This window comes from Ailuropoda melanoleuca, chromosome 13 (genome assembly GCF_002007445.2).
Source record: "Ailuropoda melanoleuca isolate Jingjing chromosome 13, ASM200744v2, whole genome shotgun sequence".
NCBI classification, from domain to species: Eukaryota; Metazoa; Chordata; class Mammalia; order Carnivora; family Ursidae; genus Ailuropoda; species Ailuropoda melanoleuca.
Genome location: NC_048230.1, coordinates 23,992,697 through 24,012,639, shown reverse-complemented (window position 1 = coordinate 24,012,639; position 19,943 = coordinate 23,992,697). Strand labels below are relative to the sequence as shown.

Genomic DNA, 19,943 nt, shown 5'->3' with positions numbered 1-19,943 from the left:
AAAAAAAAAAAAAGAATAGCTCCCTCAAGGGGCGCCTGGGTGGCTCAGTCAGTTTAGGGTCTGACTTGGTTTCGCTCAGGTTTTGATCTCAGGGGTCACAGGATAGACCCCCAAGTTGGGCTCCACACTCAATGCAGAGTCCGTTGGAGGTTCTCTTTCTCTACTTCCCCCTCTGCCCCCCCACCCCCACTCATTCTCTCTTAAATAAATAAAAATAAAATAAAATATCCCTCTAAAAACTCACTTTGGTCTCTTTTTATATGGTTGCTGAGGTGGTGTAACTGCCTTTGGTTCTGGAGAATCTGGAGGAGATGGATCCCCACCAGGAAGTTCTGGAGGGAGAGGGAGGTCCGTGAGTAAGTGACGTGGTCTTTGTTCCTTCTCTTTCTTTACAGGTTTTGAAGGTGGAGTTTCTTTTGGACTAAACAATAGAGGAAGAGAAGAAAAAGAACATAATTACTTTAAAAATATGAAAATAAAACTTTTCAAAGCTTATAATGTCTGTATATCAAAAGATTATAAAGATTTTATTTTTAAGGGCTAAAACCCTATAATACAGCTAAGGAACTGGAGTTTATCACAGTCAAAGATACTTGGATTTCACAAAAAGAAATCCATAGTACATAAAAGAAACAATAAAAAATTTGAGATATTACTTGTAGGTCCTATAACAAACTTTTAATGTTTTTCCTAAGATTCTATTGGAATTTTACTGAGATGAAATAAAATACAGGAAGTAATCACCTTAAATTCCCGAAGTACCACTACAACTCATGGAGTCACCAAACCTACTCTACATATTTTAACCAGCATTAAGGAATGAAAGTTCAACAATTTAACACTACTATGTTATAAAAGATATGGACAAAACTTGGAAAAGGAAATAGCATTTGAGTTTTGTAAAAAAAATATATATATATAGTTAAACTGGACATCAAAATTAGTGAATATACTGACCTATTCTTGGTTTGGAAGCAAAAGGCAACCATATCTGACTAGCCAAAATGGATAAATAATTCTGAAACTAAAAATCTACAGAGAGTCTAATAAACTATTTCAGAATCATTAAGGCAGTTGGTAGCAGGCGTCTCATGATAATCAACAAAATGATGGGGCAAGGGAGGGCAGGGAGAAGGGATGTCTTTTCTGGAATAGATTAGGAAAGTCAGTGTTCAGATCCAATTTTTTAAACATCTCAATTTATTTAGAAGAAAGGATTTTGTGCTGTGCATGTCCTCAGAAAAGATAACATACTAATTCATGCCTACAAATAAAACCATGCTAGATAATATGCCTTTTCTATCACAGTATCAGAAGCTTGAAAAGTAGCTGAGAATCCTCCTAATCACAGGAGCTTCCTCCACTTTCTTTTACAAGTGGTTATAAAAACATGTATTCTTTCATGAATGCTTTCATAGAACCATAAAGATCCCCTCAATGTGTCTTTTTAAAGACTGCATGTGAAAACACAATCACAAAAGTATAACTCTTTACCAATTTTCATCATTTTAATCTCTTGTAAATCAGGCAGAATAGAATCTAGATTAGTTTTTGCATATTAGCCTGAACTAGGGTAGTCAATGGAGTGCAAAATGATCATCTGAAACTGTCTGTTCAATTACTGATAGAGAAGAATACATATTATTATAATTTGCACTAAGATTTTTCTACCCTGGGAACAAAGCCTGTTACCAGAAAACTTTTCAGGCAGGACACAATATAGATTTTTAAATTTCCCCAATTTTTAAGACATTCAGGGAATGAAAATTCCCAATTTTTCAACTACTAACGTCAGAATACTCTATAAATTTTAATTCTTCATGATTCAGAAATAGATTACTTCTTGGTTATCCTTCACTAGAACTGAAATATCTGAATTTTCTTACCATCACTTCATGTAAGTTCAGTCTATGTTTTATATTTAGGTCTTATTTTCTCCAAGGTTGGCTTTATAGGTTCATGTTCAGTTTGCTACTGTGAAAATGTACATTGCTTCTGAAAAATTACATGTTTAACATGTTTATTTCATAAAGCATGAGTGTTTGCTATGTACTACCAGTTCAGGGCATACAAATTGAATATAGGTCAAAATCCTATTTCAACAAATTCCAATCTACCAAAAATGGAATAATGGAATAATGATGACTCATAAAATTGAAATGGTTAACATGATGGCCTTTAGCCTTCAGTATACAGCACTCAGTAAAACATAGCTCTCTATACAGTGGATGTGGTCCAGAGGGTCTAACATTGGAGAGCAGATACTGAACATCTAAGTCATTACTATGAAGACTCAGTACCAGGAACTATTGATCTTGCCAATATCAGTATTTCCTGGTTCCCCATTTATGCCTGTAGTTGGGTTCACATCCGGTGAGTAGTTGCATAAATGCTCATGTATAATAATTTTCTTTCAAAAAAAGTTGCCAAGCTCCACGGTTGCTCAAGTTTTAAAATCTATAAAGTCTCTTGGAATTTATGATGATGGGATTTAATCTGTACTACAATAGCAATACCACTAATAAGAAGTTTTTATTGTTAATAAATACGAATTCACGTATCAATTATTTTAAAAGACTGATTTCCTAATATTTTTCACAATTTAATAGCATAAACGACTTTAAATATGATCATTTATCCCTTTCCCCTTAAAGCAGGTTATTTAAAAAGTGATTTACAAACTTTTTTTTTTTAAAGATTTTATTTATTTATTTGACAGAGAGAGACGGGCAGTGAGAGAGGGAACACAAGCAGGGGGAGTGGGAGAGGAAGAAGCAGGCTCCCAACGGAGGAATCTGATGTGGGGCTCGATCCCAGAATGCCAGGATCACGCCCTGAGCCAAAGGCAGACGCTTAACGGCTGAGCCACCAAGGCGCCCCTACTTTTACAAACTTCTATTAAAAATATGAATTGAATATATTAAAAATAAGAAGCATTCCATTAGCAAAATTCTAAATCAAATCTGAATGCTCACACAGATTCTTTTCTGTAAGAGCTTAGTACTTTAAAGATAAAGCCTTTAAGAATAATAGAGACTCTACTAAAGTCTGATAAACTCCAAATGAACCAGGCCACCAAAAAAAAAAAAAAAAGATCAGAAATGAAGATTTTATTATTATTTTTTAAAGTAAGCTCTACGCCCAAAGTGGGGCTTGAACTCAACCCGGAGATCAAGAGTTGCATGCTCTATCAACTGAGCCAGCCAGGTGCCCTGGAAACAAAGATTTTAAAAACCCTATGTGGTTAACTGAAATTTTATTTATTTTTTATGTAGGCTCCATGTCCAACAACCACAACCCTGAAATTGAGAGATTGAGAGTTGCATGCTTTATTGACTTGAGCCAGCGCCAGGCGCCCCAGTTAACTAAAATTTTAAAAGTATACAGATGATCTCCTGAAGAGTAGGTGATCCCCAGGCCATCTGGGTGGCTCAGTGGGTTAAGCGTCTGACTTTGGCTCAAGTCATGATCTCAGCGGTACTGGGGTGAAGCCCTGCTCAGCGGGAAGTCTGCTTGTCCCTCTACCTATGCCCCTCCTCCCACTCTTTCTCTCTCAAATAAATAAAATCTTAAAAAAAAAAAGCAGGTGATCCCTATGAATAATGTACTATATCATGAAGAATGGATAGTTTAGCAGCCTTCACTTCTTGGAACAAAAAATTGCAGACCATGAATCAGAAAGGCTTTTGCAATACCATTAGTTAAATTCACTCCTGCATTTGATACCTGGGTTAATACACTCCTGGCCCTATATATATGTTTGAAACAAAAGTTTCATTCTATTCCCAAAGGGACTTTAAAAGAAGACAAATCCTCTGATACAAGCTTTACATCATCCATGTGCCAACTGAATTAACTACATGCCCAGTGTCATTTCACACAAGTCCTGATCCTTTCTCCTTCAGTAGTCTTATTCAAATAAGCAATATCTACTGATTGCATTCTGTGTTCTATGTCTAAAGCACTACAGGCAACAGAAAGATGTATAAATCACATTCTCAACAATTAAGCTGCTGCAATCTCACATGAGAAGATCAAGAATATAAATAAATTTCATATGCAACTTTCAGATTTCTTCCTGAAAAGTTTTCTGACATAAAAATTATTTTTCAAGTAAAAAACAGGTGCAGCTGGTATGATACATGGATAGCGTGGCACCAAAAAAATAAAAACAAAAACAAAAAAAATCTTGAATTTAAAATACATAGTGAAAAAATAAAATGGATTGTGGAAGATACCTTCATTTTCATTTTTCTACCTTTAATAATTTATTTATATTTATGTAGAAAACCAATAATAATCATACATTTAAAAATAATTACATTGGTGCTCGCTTCAGGAGCACTGATACTAAAACCAGAACGATACAGAAAAGATTAGCAGGGCTCCTGTGCGAGGATGACAAGCAAATTTATGAAGCATCCCATATTTTTAAAATATTAAAATTTTGCAGATAAGGTCCTTTACCTTTGATCTTCATCCTAAATCCCATTCACAGAGATAACCATTATCATCAGCTTAATATTTATCTTTCTGGATTTTTTTTTTTAAGATTTTATTTATTTATTTGACAGAAAGACAGCCGGCGAAAGAGGGAACACAAGCAGGGGGAGTGGGAGAGGAAGAAGCAGGCTCCCAGTGGAGAAGCCCGATGCAGGGCTCGATCCCAGGACTCTAGGATCGCGCCCTGAGCTGAAGGCAGACACTTAAGGACTGAGCCACACCCAGGCACCCCTGGATCTTTTTTGGTGTGAATTTATATGGATATATATGAATATATGTATCCATAGAAAAGACGTTTTGTTTTTTTTACGTAAGGGTTTTTACATAATTATCACACTATTAAAAATTAATTACACTGGACTATGAAATCAAAGTTATACTTTCACAATCAGAACTGATATATAACAAAAAATACTTCTGTTCCCTTCATTTTCTCATACACATTCTTAAAGATAGCCACACATACTCAAATAAGCACTGAATGGTCTTACTTTACCTTTCATCCCAATCTAAAAGATAGAAATCCCTATGTGCCTACCAAAATTATTCCACCTCTGGAAATCTGCACTCTACACTGACACATGGTAGATAAGTTCAATAATTATTTGGTTAGCCAAGAAAACATTTCAAAATGAAGATTTTCAGCCACATCGATACTGTTCTAGCCACTATGTAAACTAATATTTAAACAAGGTTCCTGTAGCTAGATCATGGCCTAGAGTCCCACTGGATAATGCTCAACTGATATTTCCTTTTCCAACAAAAACCAGAGAAACACGTAGCTTGTATCTATGAGAAGTATACTGTGTACCTAAACAGATTTTTTTAACATAAATTTCAGGTTTTATCCTTCTCCTTTACAATTCTCAGGATACAGCAGAACTGACAAATAATTATTAGAAAAAGCATGTGGAATTTTTCCTTAAAACAAGATTTACCACTATGAATAGTAATGGACTCATTCTTTAAAAAAATTTTTTAATTGCATTTGTATCTTCTTAAAAGGCACAGAGCATAGTCTGCAAAAATACAGATGTAAAGAGCTGAAATATATCATCATTCAAATTACTGATGTCACTTGGAAAATAATGGAGGCTTGGGAATTGGTCTGGGATGTAAGATCAGTGGTACTTACTTTTATGATTACAATTAAAGTTTGTTGCAATAAATTAAACTCATATCCTAGAGAACAAGAGGGTAGGATCTCCTTCGAAAAAACCAGTAACACAGACTACCATAGCATACGTCACCACTAAATCAGTACTTGTTTGATGGCATTTGCCTAGCTAGTCCTGCCAAGATATAGAATAAATATATTTCGAATGCCTCTATAAAATCAGATTCATGTTTCATAATCATTTCACTTCTCAATATTCAGAGGACTCATGAAAATTAGAGCTCTTCCCATCATCCCATTGTGAATCTGTATTCTAATTAGTAAAGATTCTGCATACTGTTCTTTTGCTTCTTATAGGATAACTTTTTTTTTTTAAGCAGTGCCTCTCAAGATAAATCTGGTTTATTCTTTTCCTGGATTAAGAGACAAAAAACCAGCTATAAAAGATATTTTGGAGGACCACTAAGGATATTTGATACTGTTATTATTGACATTATATTATTAAATCAGTAAGAAGTTTTTTGAGTGATTAAGGTATTGTGATTCTTTGGGAAAATGTTCTTAGCGTTAGAAGAGACATGCTAAAGTATTCAGAAGTAAAATGTCATGATACCTAAAGTTAAAGCAAATGTGGCAAAAAGTTAACTGGTGAATCCTGGTGAAGAATATAAAGGAGTTAATTGTATTATTCTTTCAATTTTTCTATGGCGATTAAAATTGTCAACATTTTGCCTGGCTGGCTCAGTCAGTTAAGCAGCTGCCTTTGACTCAGGCCATGATCTCAGGGCCCTGGGATTGAGGCCCACAGTGGACTCCCTGCTCAGCAAGGAGTCTGCTTTTCCCTCTCCCTCTGCCCCTCCCCTGCTTGTGCTTTCTGTCTCTCAAATAAATAAAATCTTAAAAAAAGAAAAAAGAAAAAATCTAAAAAGAAAAAGAAAAAAAAGAAGTTTTCAACATAAAACTTTAGGGAGGAAAAACACCACTGATTTTTAAAAACTTGACCCAAAAATTACCTTATCAAATAAACTCATGAACAAAAAGGGTTACTAGGCCTCAAATTGTAATTTTCTCCTCCTAAGTAATAATGTTATAAATAAGAACTTTCCCACTGAAAACCAAATACCAAAAGCATTTTCTACTCATAAAAGCATTTTAAACAGCCATGTATTAGAGCAGTTTTGACAGTCTGAGAATAGAAAGTGCATTGCATTTACAACAAGAGGGTAAAGTTTTCCCAGTTAACTATAAGACTTACCTATCCATGTCATCGTCTCCTGGTAATAAGGGTGGGAGGGGCAGAGGAGGCAACGTTGAAGTTTTTAGGTGTGGAATAGCAGCTGTTACAGATACTTGAGTCTTCACAGAAACCTGTGCAAGGGGCTGAGAATTTGCCTGAGAGGACAAAGTAGATGTCCTTGGGTGAGTAGAAGGGGGCAAAGTTGAAGTACTAGAGGCAAGAACATGACTAAATGCTGGCTGGGGAGGAGGCAGAGGTGGTTGCTGTGGAATAGCTGGTAGTGGAGGCAAAGGTGGCAAAGGGGGTGTCTGAGGTGGAGGGCTAGTAGTTGGTAAAGGAGGTGGAGGAGAAGTAACTGCGGGGACAGGTGGAGGGGTCTCCTTTTCTGATGTCTCTGTCTCTTTTGGAGTAACAATCTCCTCTTTCAACGCTATGGGTTTAGAGTCTCTTGATCCCTGTGCTTTCAAATCTTTAATAGGATGCTTCTCAGAGTTCTCATCCAACTTTACTTTCCCTGTATCTAAAGAATTTTTGACTTCTGTATTTAGATGTGGTATATTCACCAGTTCAGTATCTGGGGCAGATTTTTCCAATTTTACACCTCTGGTTAACTTTTTAGACTCCAAGCCTGAATCCTTAGCCTCTACTAAACTGTTCTCTTTTCTAGGCAAAAATATAGGTGAACCCTTGGATTCCTTTCCATCCATTTTTGCTGCAGCAGCAGCTGCTGCTCTTTCCTTCTTTTTCCTACTGAGTTCAGCTCCCAAGCTGGAGTTCAATGGAAGCCTGACAGGTGAGATGCTGGAATGTCGACTGCGTGACCCGGATCGCTTCTTTTTACTATGAGAAGATGAGTGTCTTGAATATGCGGGACTTCTACTTCTAGACTTCATGGATTTCCTACTGGAAAAAAAACAAGGCAGTTTAAAATGGATAGCTGACAGCAATATGGAGGAAAATACATCAGTTAAACTATGAAGCACGGTAACTTAACCTACTTTGAGTAATTTAGCAATCTTAAAAATGAATTAGGTACCATCAAATAACAATAATAATAATAATAATATACCAGTATCGGTTCATTAACTGTAACAAATATACCAGATTGATATAAAATGTTAATAACAGGGAAAATTGGGTGCAAGGACATATAATAATTCTTTGTACTATCTTCTCAATTTTTCTTGTGAATCTAAAACTGGTCTAAAAAATAAAGTTTACTTAAAAAGATTACAAGGAACTAATTCCTGCAGGACAATGTATTTCAATCATATAACACTAAAATTATCCATTACTTATCCAACTCAAGATGATGGGTATTTTTTTCCCATGTTGGAAAACATCCATATTCACAATGATTACTTTTTTGGAATTTTGGTTTAAATCTCTGATAAGGGGCGCCTGGGTGGCACAGTGGTTAAGCATGTGCCTTCGGCTCAGGGCGTGATCCCGGCGTTATGGGATCGAGCCCCACATCAGGCTCCTCTGCTATGAGCCTGCCTTCCTCTCCCACTCCCCCTGCTTGTGTTCCCTCTCTCGCTGGCTGTCTCTATATCTGTCGAATAAATAAATAAAATCTTTAAAAAAATAATAATAAAAAAAATAAATCTCTGATAAAGTGAAAAGATGATTAAAAAAAAAAGTCATACTTTATACTAAAGGTGGGTTATACCAATCAGGAAGTTAAAAGTAAATAACATGCTTCACCAAAACCTAATTGTTTCAACTAGAGAGCTATTTAATTGACAGATCCCAGGAAGATTTTGTTCCTTGTATCTTCAGTCGATAATTAAGTTGTACCTATACTAACAACCCCTAAGATACAAGAGTTATTAGGATTTGCAAAATAAACAAGCTGAAAAAGTTGTCTTACCAAATAATTTATCAGAAGTTCTCAAAACTATAATGATTTCTGGTACTTTAATATATAAAATGATTTCCAATTAACTTTTAGGAACCCATAAAGCTAGGTACTGTTGCATATTATATTTACTTTCTTCATTATTAAGAATTTGGAAATCCATGAGGCAGATTATTTCACATTGAAACCCAACCCTCATTAATTCTTTTTGCCTTTTCATAAAGCCTAATGTGCTCAGGCCTCAATGGGGGGGGGGGATAGCACTAAAAATGTGACTGAACAAAACAAATTGCCCAGTAGTTTAAAATAAATTGCTCCCATTCCAGATCTTCAATATCTCCCTTTATCTTTGGTCATTAGTAATACTGACATAATTCAAAATGTTTCAAAACAAATAGTAATATATGTGTAGGCGAAATCACTCACATGATATTAGCCATCGTTTTCTTATACCTACACTGCTTTTTGGAAGTTTGTTCCAAAAAGTTAAGTTAAAATGCAAGTCATTATTGGAATAGAAGTACTCAAAACAGCAATAACAACATATATATGAACATGAAGATATAGAATACTGAAAGTGGTTAAGTGAATTTACCAAACATCCACTTATTCTTTAGAAAATACTTCTCTTGTAAATAACGGGATGAAACCAAAGGTTTTCTCACACTGAATTGGAGCTGGGATAAAACTACCATCTCTATTATCCTAGGATAAACTTCTAAAGTCCCAAACACTAAGTAATGCCAGAACCACATGCTCTAAAAACTAGTTTCTTTAATCATTCAGCATTACTAAAATCTTCCTAACGAACTCTGCTACAAGCCCTTCAATTTCTCAACAGAAGCCTACTGTTAATAAAACATTCTGATGGCCATATACTTATGACATTTTTAGTGATACAAATGCTGTATTTGAGTTCAAGATCCTCTCTTCAAGAAAAAAAGTGATGGGGGAGGGGGGTGGTGAGAAGAGACAACCAATAGGCAAATGCAGGCAACAATAAATACTGTTCTCAAAAACAAATATATTTCCCCCCTGAGTTCAGTTACGTTTTACCCACCTGAAATGAAACTGCTACTATTAATCACTGTTAATTCGGAGAATGCAAAGATATTACATTTCTGGCAAAGCATTTTCAGTCTTTTAAAACGATGTTGTTTAATTTTGACTGTGTCTCCCAAGGAAAAAACAGAGATAATCACAGAAGGGATCTGTATGCTCTACTCTAAGAAATTTTTGTACTTACTGTCTGGAATGCCAACGAATGAGGAAAAAGCTGTAGTGCACACATACAAACATGTAATGCTCTCTAAAACCCAACTTAAAAATATGTATATGACTCTAAAATTATATTATATTTATATATTGTGTCCTATGCTATCATATTGCGTCTCCAATTCTTTCCTGATTTATTTTTTTACAATTACTGCATGAATTCCAATTAACTGAGTAAAGGAAGAGAGAACTTGAGATATGAATCCAAAACGAATCACTGAAAAGCAAGTTCTTTCTGAAAGCAGTTTTAGTGTTTTAGTCTCAAGTGCACTTCCATATTCCCAAAACTCACGACGATAAAAATTCTCAAAACAGCCTTAATGTGGGATGCCTGGGTGGCTCAGTCGGTTAAGCGTCTGCCTTGGGCTCAGGTCATGATCCCAGAGTCCTGGGATACAGTGCCGCATCAGGCTCCTTGCTCAGCAGGGAGCCTGCTTCTCCTCTGCCTCCTGCTCCCCCTGCTTGTGCTCTCTCTTTCTGACAAATAAATAAATCTTTAAAACAAAACAAAACAGCCTTAATGAAACTACTCCCTCAAGAAAACAAGTATTCTGAGAGTATTTCTTATGTTTCCTTAAACAACTAAGCTATTTTATGAATGGTACACGTAAGACATCCATTTCACTGCATATAAATTTTACTCTCACCCCTTCAAAAAAATTCAACTCTAGCTAATGCTATACACAACACACTAAAATGCTTACAGTGAAGTATACTGATGTCTGCAACTTTGAGATGAATCAAAAGATGGACTGCAGAGATGGATGGATATGATAAAATATACAGCATACATTAATTGTAGAATAAAGGTAGTACATATATGGATCCTCACTATAATTATTTCAACTTTTCTGTGTTTGAAAAATTGTGATAAAATGGGAGGGCTTGGGGGGGGACTAAGGAACTTTAAGACACTGACAGCTGAGAACTCTGCAGTTTGATTAATTCAAACTAATATATGACTAATTATAACTTTAAGTCAGCAAAAATTACTCATACTGACATATAAAAGACATGCGTGGATTTTTACAAATTAGCATAATTTCTCCCTTAGCATTCAACATTTCCTCGCTCATAAGACAATTTACTGACTTGCTCCAGGTAACCAGGAACTGTCCTATACACTTCATGTTTACTAGCTAATTTAATCCTCACAACTACTCTAGAAGTAGGTACTTATTATTCCCATTTTACATATGAAGAAACATGAGCAAGGAGAAATTAAATTATTTGCCAAAGTTCACAAAGCAAGACCAGGATTCTACTCAGGTATAACTCCAAAGCCCATGTTCTTTTGTGGACAAAGGTGGGTTCACAAAGAGGGAGGTACATCTTGTCATCTAGGAATAAGAAAAGTTTTCAGTAGTAATTCATTTTAACGATTAAATTTCAGACTAACATGCCTTTCCTGCTAAAATATGGTAAAGGCACTATTACCCTTATTTTAGAGAAAGATTTTGAAAATTGCCGGTGGTCACAGGGTAGGTCAACGGTGATGTTGTAAAGAAAATCAAATTATCCTTGGAACCAATTTCTGCTAAGCTACATATCAACAAAAGGAAAAAGGACTAAACAGCCGAATTTCCACTAGAAACATCAGTTGAAAGACAGGAGTTACCAAAACATTGTGAATTAGGAAATAAACTTACAGCTTTGGAGACCCAGTGGACAGCACATGCACAAACGAGAGATGACCTAGGCAAATAGCTTCAAGATAATACAAATGAAAATTTATAATTTCTTACATCTCTAGTCAGGTCCAGTGAGGTCTAAAGCACGTATACCAAGGTGATTTTTTAAAACATTTAAGACAATGCGACAGAAATTGCTAGATAAGCTCTGGGATAAGCTCAGTTATCAACTCTGTGTACTCAATAAGCAGGAGCCTATGATTTTTCTCACAGGAGCTTACAACTGAAGATCTCACCACTGGAAGTACCTACCTTTAGCAGTTTTAGGCATATGAACTCTCCACTTCTCAAATTCTGGATTAAGAGACCAGATTCACCTACTTGAGTAGCCAATAGCAAAGTGTTCTAGTCAATAAGACTGGGTCTTCCACAAAAGGTTAACTTGACTAATTTCGGGTTCCTCATGACCCAGCCTAAGAAAGGGCTGTTAGACAAATAGCTCACCTGGGGAGTGGACTCCGACTCAGAGACCGTTTGCTCATGAAAGGGCTGCTGGACCGTCTTCGCCCATAGGGACTGGGTGATCTCCCACTGTAAGAGCCACTCCTTTCATAGCTGGAAGAACGTCTCCGACTATAGGGACTCACAGATCTTTGCCGTCTACTGTAGGGACTGGGTGACCGGGTGCTAGACTGGTAGGCCGAAGGCTCCTTGTAAGGAGGGCTAATTGACTGCCTTCTTGAGGTACTTCCAGGACTCTTCTTGTAGGAGTCATAATTGCTAGAGGTGTGAGATCTTGGGGGACTAAGGTCATAATCTTGGCCATATGAAGCTCCTGAGGGGCTATCATCTTGTTTGGGGCTGTCAGACCATTTCCTATGGGGACTCCTGGATCTCCGTTTGGGGCTGTCGACTGTTTTGTAGCTTTTGGGTGTTTCCCTTTTCCGATGACTTTTACTCCGGTCTTTGTGCCCAGACTTCAACTCACGTTCTTTCCGGGTCTTCTCCTTATGGAGTTTGGATGACCTGGATTCCTTGTTGCTGCTGCTTTTGGATATCTGTGCCTTCCCATAGTCCTCATTCTCCTCATTTGAACGCTTTGAACTTCCTGATATCCGGTCCTTCATCGATCCCGATTTGCTGGAGACTTCCTGGTTTTTTTCTTTTTCTGTTTGTTTAGTTTTTAGTAAGTCCCGGGAACGTCTGTGCTGGTGGTGACGATGTTTGTGCAGGCGGTCACTCCGATCAGTTCCACGACGTTCATCATTCTCCCTCCTGTCTAGTTTGAAGGCCATGTCGTCAGAGAAGGTATCTGAATCAGAGCTGATGTCATCATACTCCACCAAAGGTTTGATAATTGTACCCAAAGGTGCTGCTTCGGGGGTCACCAACCCCATGTCTTTGGAGTGCTTGGATTTATGCCGCTTGTGCTTCGACACCAAGCGGTGACGCTCTCTGCTGTTGGAGCTGCCACCTCCCGATGACGGCTGCAAAGTTCCAGAAGCTCCTCCACTCCCGTCCTTCTTACCCCCATGTCTCTCTGGATTGGGCATTCCCTTTCCCCTAGCCTCAAAAAGGGGAAAAAGTTCCCCAGCACTCCAAAAAGTAACCCCCACCCTCCCCCCCAACCCCACGCCTACCAAAGCGCCCCTAGAAGGGGGTGGGGAGGGAAGGGACGGTAGCCCAGGCTCCTCCTCCCTCCCGACTCCTCAGCACCCTCCTACATGAGGTGGGGGGTGAAGGAGCCAGAAAAGAAACGAGAGTTCCTCAGCAATGGAGTTGCGAGACAACGGGTAGCTGCTCAAGTCTGTTTCCCCTCCTCCCCCCGCCGAGCCAATCCCCAGGCCCGGGCGCCGGGGAGGTCGAGGAAGTAGGAAGCCGACGACCCGGGGCTGTGGGGCCGACTTCGGCTCTGGGGCCCTGTGAAGACTGCGCGGGCCCTTCCCCTACCCGGTAGCCCGGCTCGGGGCGGCTTCCTGTCGCTGGGGTCCCGCGGCCTAGGTGCCTCACGACCCCTTTGTCCCTCGCTCCTGAGGGAGCCCCTCTTCTTGCCTCCGCCTCACCTCAGTACCTCACACACTCACTCGCTCCCTCACACAGACTCAGTCACACACTAGGTTAAACCGAAACGGCACTTGGTGGGGGGGAAGGGGCAATCCCAGGAAATACCGCGAGAATCCTATGAATTCTCGCGGTATTTCGCGCTTCCCTTTCACCTCTCGCCACGGCTTGCTCAAACAACGCGAGAGTAGGTCCTGAACAAGAAACGCGTTCCGCCAGATTCTCGCGATAAGCTCCGCGCTCTCCATTTGAGCAAAGCTTTATTGAAACGGCGGTAGAATTTTTTTTTATTCAAAACTTTATTGGTAACTCATTGAACAAATACTCCCAGGCTCCGGCACAAAACTAATTTTGCATACTTTATAACAACTCTTTTCACTACCAGGGTGAAAATATTGTCAACAGGACAAAGGGCGAGTGTGGGGACATTTCAACCCAATTCCTTAAGTATTAATGCTTCCCACCTACAGAGCGTATACTAATGCACATTATCTCTAATTCTCATGCTACCCTGCAAAACACGATATCCTCTTCCCTATTTTACAGATAAGGAAACTCAGAGTCACAGAAGTTAAATAACTTACTCAAGGTAACAAAGCTAGTCCAGTAAGTGCCAAAAACGTGATTCAGATTCATGTCTAACCCCAAAGCACAGCTCTTGTATAGCGTGGCACTTCCTCTCTCCACTCTGTTTAAAATCTTAACATGAAAACTCATCACCTCTTGGGATTTTCTGTGGCTTTTCTGGAATCATTTAGCCTTTTATCCTCGCACAGAAGATTATAATTATGAACAAGTAGAACATGGTATTCATGAGCAAGAAAAAATAATATCCTGCCCTTCATTTTTAACTTGTTAGAACTTTGCACACATTAGCTCATTCCATCGTCACAAAAATCATCTCAAATAGGATTGTATAAGTGCGTAAACTAAGGCACCGAGAAATTAAATGACTTATCCAAAATTCTTCATTCTTTTCTTCATCAAATTTATGAGACTTTAAGGCCCTCCTCTGTGAAAGTGTCCTTTCTCATAAGGCCATCAAGCAAAATGTAGAGAAAATATTCATACCACAAGATATAAGATGATAAATGTCTTAAGAATGATACAGAGCCCTGCAAAGGTTCTAAAGGAGGTTAGGAATGTTAAGGAAAAGCTTTATAAATGTAAGGCATTTGAACTGGATCACAAAGATTAAATAGGATATGTATATTCAAAGATGGGACGATCAGGGACACCTGGGTGGCTCAGTCAGTTAAGTGCACCTGACTTCCGCTGGGGGCATGATCCCAGGGTCCTGGGATTGAGTCCTGCATCTAGCTCCTTGCTCAGCAGGAAGCCTGCTTCTCCCTCTGCCTGCCACTCCCTTTGCTAGTGCGCGTGCTTTCTCTCGCTCTCTCTCTCTGATGAGTAAATAAATAAAATCTTAAAAAAAAAAAAAGATGGGAAGATCAACCAGTAAATTAGGGGCCAGAAAACACCCTGAATGTAGGCAAAAGAATCCACTCTCAAAATCATTCCCTGAAAATGTTCTGGTTGCTTTTGGTCACATAGGTACCAAAAAGAAAATTTTTTACCTAAATGTTTGAGTCCATAAATATTGGCTAAACATGAAAAAGGTAAACTTTTTAATTAACTATGGAAGAAAATTTAATGCCATCAAGAAAAAAAGGATAGACTTAAGTACTGGAACTCAGGTATAGTAACTCCTCATTCATTGCTGCAATAGAGCCTGGATGTAAAAGTCCCCACCAGAGGGGCACCTGGGTGGCACAGCGGTTAAGCGTCTGCTTTCGGCTCAGGGCGTGATCCTGGTTATGGGATCGAGCCCCACATCAGGCTCCTCTGCTATGAGCCTGGTTCTTCCTCTCCCACTCCCCCTGCTTGTGTTCCCTCTCTCGCTGGCTGTCTCTATCTCTATCAAATAAATAAATAAAATCTTTAAAAAAAAAGTCCCCACCAGTGTCTGACATGATGGCCAACGGCATGAGACTTAGTGGCTGACTAGAGGAAATGACTGAGCCATCTTATCAAACGCTGGCATGAGTTCAGCAAAATTACTCTAATTTTTTATATCTTTTAAATGAGATTAAGTTTTTGACCCAGGATGTGCCCACACCCACGGTAAAACGTAACTATGGGTACAGCAGAAGGAATTATGGTAATGTGTCAAATAAAATCTTTTTTTTTTAAAGACTTCATTTATTTGACAGAGATAGAGACAGCCAGCGAGAGAGGGAACACAAGCAGGGGGAGTGGGAGAGGAAGAAGCAGCCTCATAGCAGAGGAGCCTGATGTGGGGCTCCATCCCATAACGCCAGGACGCCCTGAGCCGAAGGCAGGCACTTAACCGCTGTGCCACCCAGGTGCCCCTGTCAAATAAAATCTTGAATTTTATTTATATTAGTATCTATATTAGTAGATACTACATGTATCTACTAAAGGTGAAACTGAGACTCAGGAGTTGGAGTATGTTACCACTAAGTGCAGGAAGTGCCAGGAGCAGGGACAGCTCTTTCTTTAATCTTAGACCAGTACTCTTTCTATTGCAGTACACTTTCTCTTTTTGGCAGATACAATTCTAATGTCAATAATCTCTCAATAAAGCTGGAAAAAAAATTTTTACTCTAGTAAATATATTTTGTCCAAGTGTTTAAATACAAAATCAAGTATAAACTGCAGAAATTTGTCCAGCAGTGTGTGAAAATAGTGCTTTTATAAAACAAGGGTTGCTTCACTCTACAGAAAAACTTTGAACTCAGAAATTCCAGGACTGCACAATTTGCTTTATTTGCATGACCTCCCAGGGCAGGGAGTCAGGGCAACTCAATGAACCCCAAGGTAATCAGTCAGATGAAGACTATACTTTCCCTATAAATCCCTTGGAATAAGTCAGAAAGCTGCTCTTTAGGCTGTACTCAAGAGGAAATATTTAACTAAAGTCAATAACTCCCCCAACCGCATCCTGGATCAATTTATTAGTTTAGATTTTAGGTTTAAAGAGTTCTCTGAAATCTCCCTCAAAGCTTAGTCATTTAAAATTTGACCATTGTCACCTTTTTGCCATATACAAAGATTGCTCCTACATGCACCTTGGATGATTTTCTTGTTTAATAACATGTCTCTCCTATCTTTAATTTTGGAGTACAAATTTTTCAATAATGTTATTTTATCTGCATTTTCAGCCAAAATTTGGTAAAGTTTACTTTATTTTCAAGCTTATAAGGTTTAAAATTACCTAGCTACACTTAGTATAGACATTATTGTGTACAGTTTCCATGAGGAAATGTAGCTATATATCTAATATTGATATTTTCTGCACAATAAATTAACAAAAATTTTTTGAGTAACTGATTATTGTGACCAATCATATTTTCAGAACTCTAAATCAGGTGAGTCCATCAAAGTTTGGAGCTGTGTTTCCTTGCTTATATTACCAGTTCCTACATAATACATAAGTATTAGGATTCCATAGATGTTTGTCAGCATTTTAAATATGAATTATCTTTGAGGGGTGCCTGGGTGGCTCAATTGGTTGAGTGTCTGGCTCTTGGTTTCAGCTTGGGTCATGAACCCAGGCTTGTGGGATCGAGCTCTGAGGTGGGCTCTGCACTCAGCGGAGAGTCTGCTTGAGGATTCTCTCTCTTCCTTTCCCTCTGCCCCTCACTCACTTGTGCACTCTTGCTCTTTTTCTCTCAAATAAATAAATAAATAAATCTTTAAAAATATGAATTATCTTTGAATATTCTCACTTGATAAAATGTTCTCTGTACCTCATCAATTTTAAGGTTGCTAGATTTACATTATATAATATTTGGAACACACTTTTTTAAAGATTCTATTCATTTATTTGAGAGAGCAAATGAGAGAGAGCGAGAGAGAGGGAGCAAGAGCCCAAGTGGGGGGGAGGGGCAGAGGCAAAGGGAGAAGGAGGCTCCCCGCTAAGCAGGAAGCCCGATGTGGGGCTCCATCCCAGGACCCCAGGATCATGACCTGAGCCGAAGGCAGACGCTCAACTGGCTGAGCCATCCAGGTGCCCCTGGAACACATTTTTATATTAAAAATACTCATTGATTATCTGAAATTCAAATTTAACTGAGTGTTCTGTATTTCATCTGGCAAGTCTATCAATTTATCCCAACAATATGCATTGAGTCTCTGACATATGTCAGGTGCTTGGCTAGGCAATGTTACTAGACAGTAGTGAAAGAAGTAGATGGGTTAAAACCTTCCTGGAGGTAGCAGTCTAACAGGGAAGACAGGCATTGAACCATCATGTACTTAATACATTTCAATGGCAAAAGTGCTATTAAAGTGAAGTTTGAGGGGCACCTGGGTGGCTCAGTCGGTTAAGCGTTGGATTCTTGGATTTTGGCTCAGGTCATGCTCTCAGGGTTGTGAGATCCAGCCCTGTGTTGGCTCTGAGCTCAGCTTGGGGTCTGCTGGAAATTCTCTCTCCCTCTCTCTCTGCCTCTCCCCCAGCCTCACACACACATAGGCATATACTCTCTCATATGAATAAATACAATCTTAAAAAAAGAGAAGTTTGAAGTAATGTAACAGAGGACCTGACCAAGTCATGGGCTAGAGAAGGCTCCTCTAGTCTAGAGGAAGACAATTAAATCAACATCTGAATAAGAAGGCCTTAGTGAGGTGAAGGGGTCAGGTGGAGGAGGGCCTTTCCCAGCAGTTAAAAACGCCTGTTCAAGGACTTTGGGAGAGGAAATAGTGCAGGAATTTTCTTTTCTTTCTTTTTTTTTTTTTTTAAGATTTTATTTATTTGACAGAAAGAGAGCAAGAGAGCATAAGCAGGGGGAGCAGCAAAAGGGGAGGGAGAAGCAGACTCCCCACTGGGCAGGGAACCCAGTGCAGGGCTTGATCACAGGATCCTGAGATGATGACCTGAGCCTAAGGCAGATGCTTAACCAACTGAGCCAGCCAAGTGCCCTGAGTGCAGGAATTTTCTGCATGAGAAAGAAGGCTAGCATGGCAAGGGGAGAGGTGGTGGGTCTAGCAAGGTTTTGTAGGTCCAGTAAAACATTTGCCTACTTGGCCCAAGTACAGTTGTAGGTAAGCAGTGGAGATTCAGAAATGAAGGTCAAGTCCTACCCTAAGAAACTCACTACGTAATGATTCAAAGGAATGAGGATAAAGAGGAAAAGGTAAGAAAACAAATTTGAATCCTGCTTTCAAGGAGCATGATTATAGATATCTTTGTGGTAGTAAATGTATTTCCAGACACTTCCAAAGATTTGTTATTAAACTTACACTGCTGTGCCTGCTCACCTGAACTGTAGTTATCTGCTGGGATGGTTTTGGAGGATGTTTGAATAGCATTTTTGAAATGTGGCAAGTCTGAGACTGAAAAGCCAGTAGAAATCCACTACTTAATTTCCTTGCAGTGAACTAGGTAAAACCCAACGTTATAGCAGTTATTTTCAAAGATATGTTTGGAAAAAGAATATTAAAACAAAAACAGAAAAACAAAACACAACAAAACAAAACAAGACACAAGCCCTGACTAGGTTAAGAACTTTCACCAAATACTAGCGTTGTATTTTAGCCTGGTTCTTCAGTTCCAGTGGCCACAAACTTCTCAGCATTACTCTAAATTTCTCCTTGTGTGGATTTACTGATAGAAGAGACATGACTACACCTTCTTTGTAGTGTGGAGTACAAGCTAAACTGCTTGTTTTTACTATGATTACAAAACAGGGACACTACCAATTTTGATACACCTTGGTATATAATTAAAAGCATCCGATGCTCTGAACTGCTACAAGTCTACCTTAATCCAAAGGTAATCCTAATACCAAATCCTAATACCAAATCTCCCAGATCTTAAAAAAAAAATGGAATTGCGTGAGAAATATTTCTGGAATTTGAGAAAAAATTGGGAAATGGGAATGAAGTGAATTGGGCTAAGAACGTCGTGTTACAAACAGCCAGTATCATTTTAATTTTTCCATCTAGTTATCTCAAGAAAGCGTATTATCTTTAACAAAATATTTCTGATACCAATATTCCTTGAAATACTAGTCTTTCAGTAAAGAGATCCCGGGATTTTACTTTACGAACGCCTTTGACATTCCGAACCGGAGTCAAGCGCTAACAGACAGCAAACACCATACCTAGAAGCAGCAAGTCTTGAGACAACCGAGAGCTAAGGGAAGGCGTGATTGGAAAAATCTCGCGAGAAGCACCGCATTCACTGTTTTTCGCGATATTTTGGTGCCCAGCCTTTTTCCTATCTCTCGC

The 19,943-nt window shown here is 38.7% G+C and overlaps 1 protein-coding gene and 1 non-coding gene across 24 annotated transcripts in view; one reads left to right on the top strand and one right to left on the bottom strand.

The window, feature by feature from the left end:
- CDK12 (cyclin dependent kinase 12) overlaps window positions 1-13,780 on the bottom strand; it is a 73,557-nt gene extending 59,777 nt beyond the window's left edge. For 11 of the 23 annotated variants that reach the window (XM_034641429.1, XM_034641428.1, XM_034641426.1 and 8 more), the window contains exons 1-3: window positions 12,129-13,779; window positions 6,876-7,760; window positions 245-421 (exon numbers count right to left, since the gene is read on the bottom strand). In XM_034641429.1, the coding sequence (XP_034497320.1) occupies window positions 245-421; window positions 6,876-7,760; window positions 12,129-13,177 (2,111 nt within the window). In that variant the 5' untranslated portion in view covers window positions 13,178-13,779. Of the gene's footprint in view, window positions 1-244; window positions 422-6,875; window positions 7,761-12,128 lie in introns of all 23 variants that reach the window. The other 12 variants (XM_034641424.1, XM_034641420.1, XM_034641419.1 and 9 more) reach the window with 3 other exon arrangements.
- On the top strand, window positions 4,327-4,433 carry LOC117795881. Its single transcript, XR_004620029.1, has one exon. It is a non-coding gene; the product is annotated as a U6 spliceosomal RNA (small nuclear RNA).
- Window positions 13,781-19,943: the final 6,163 nt, after the last annotated feature.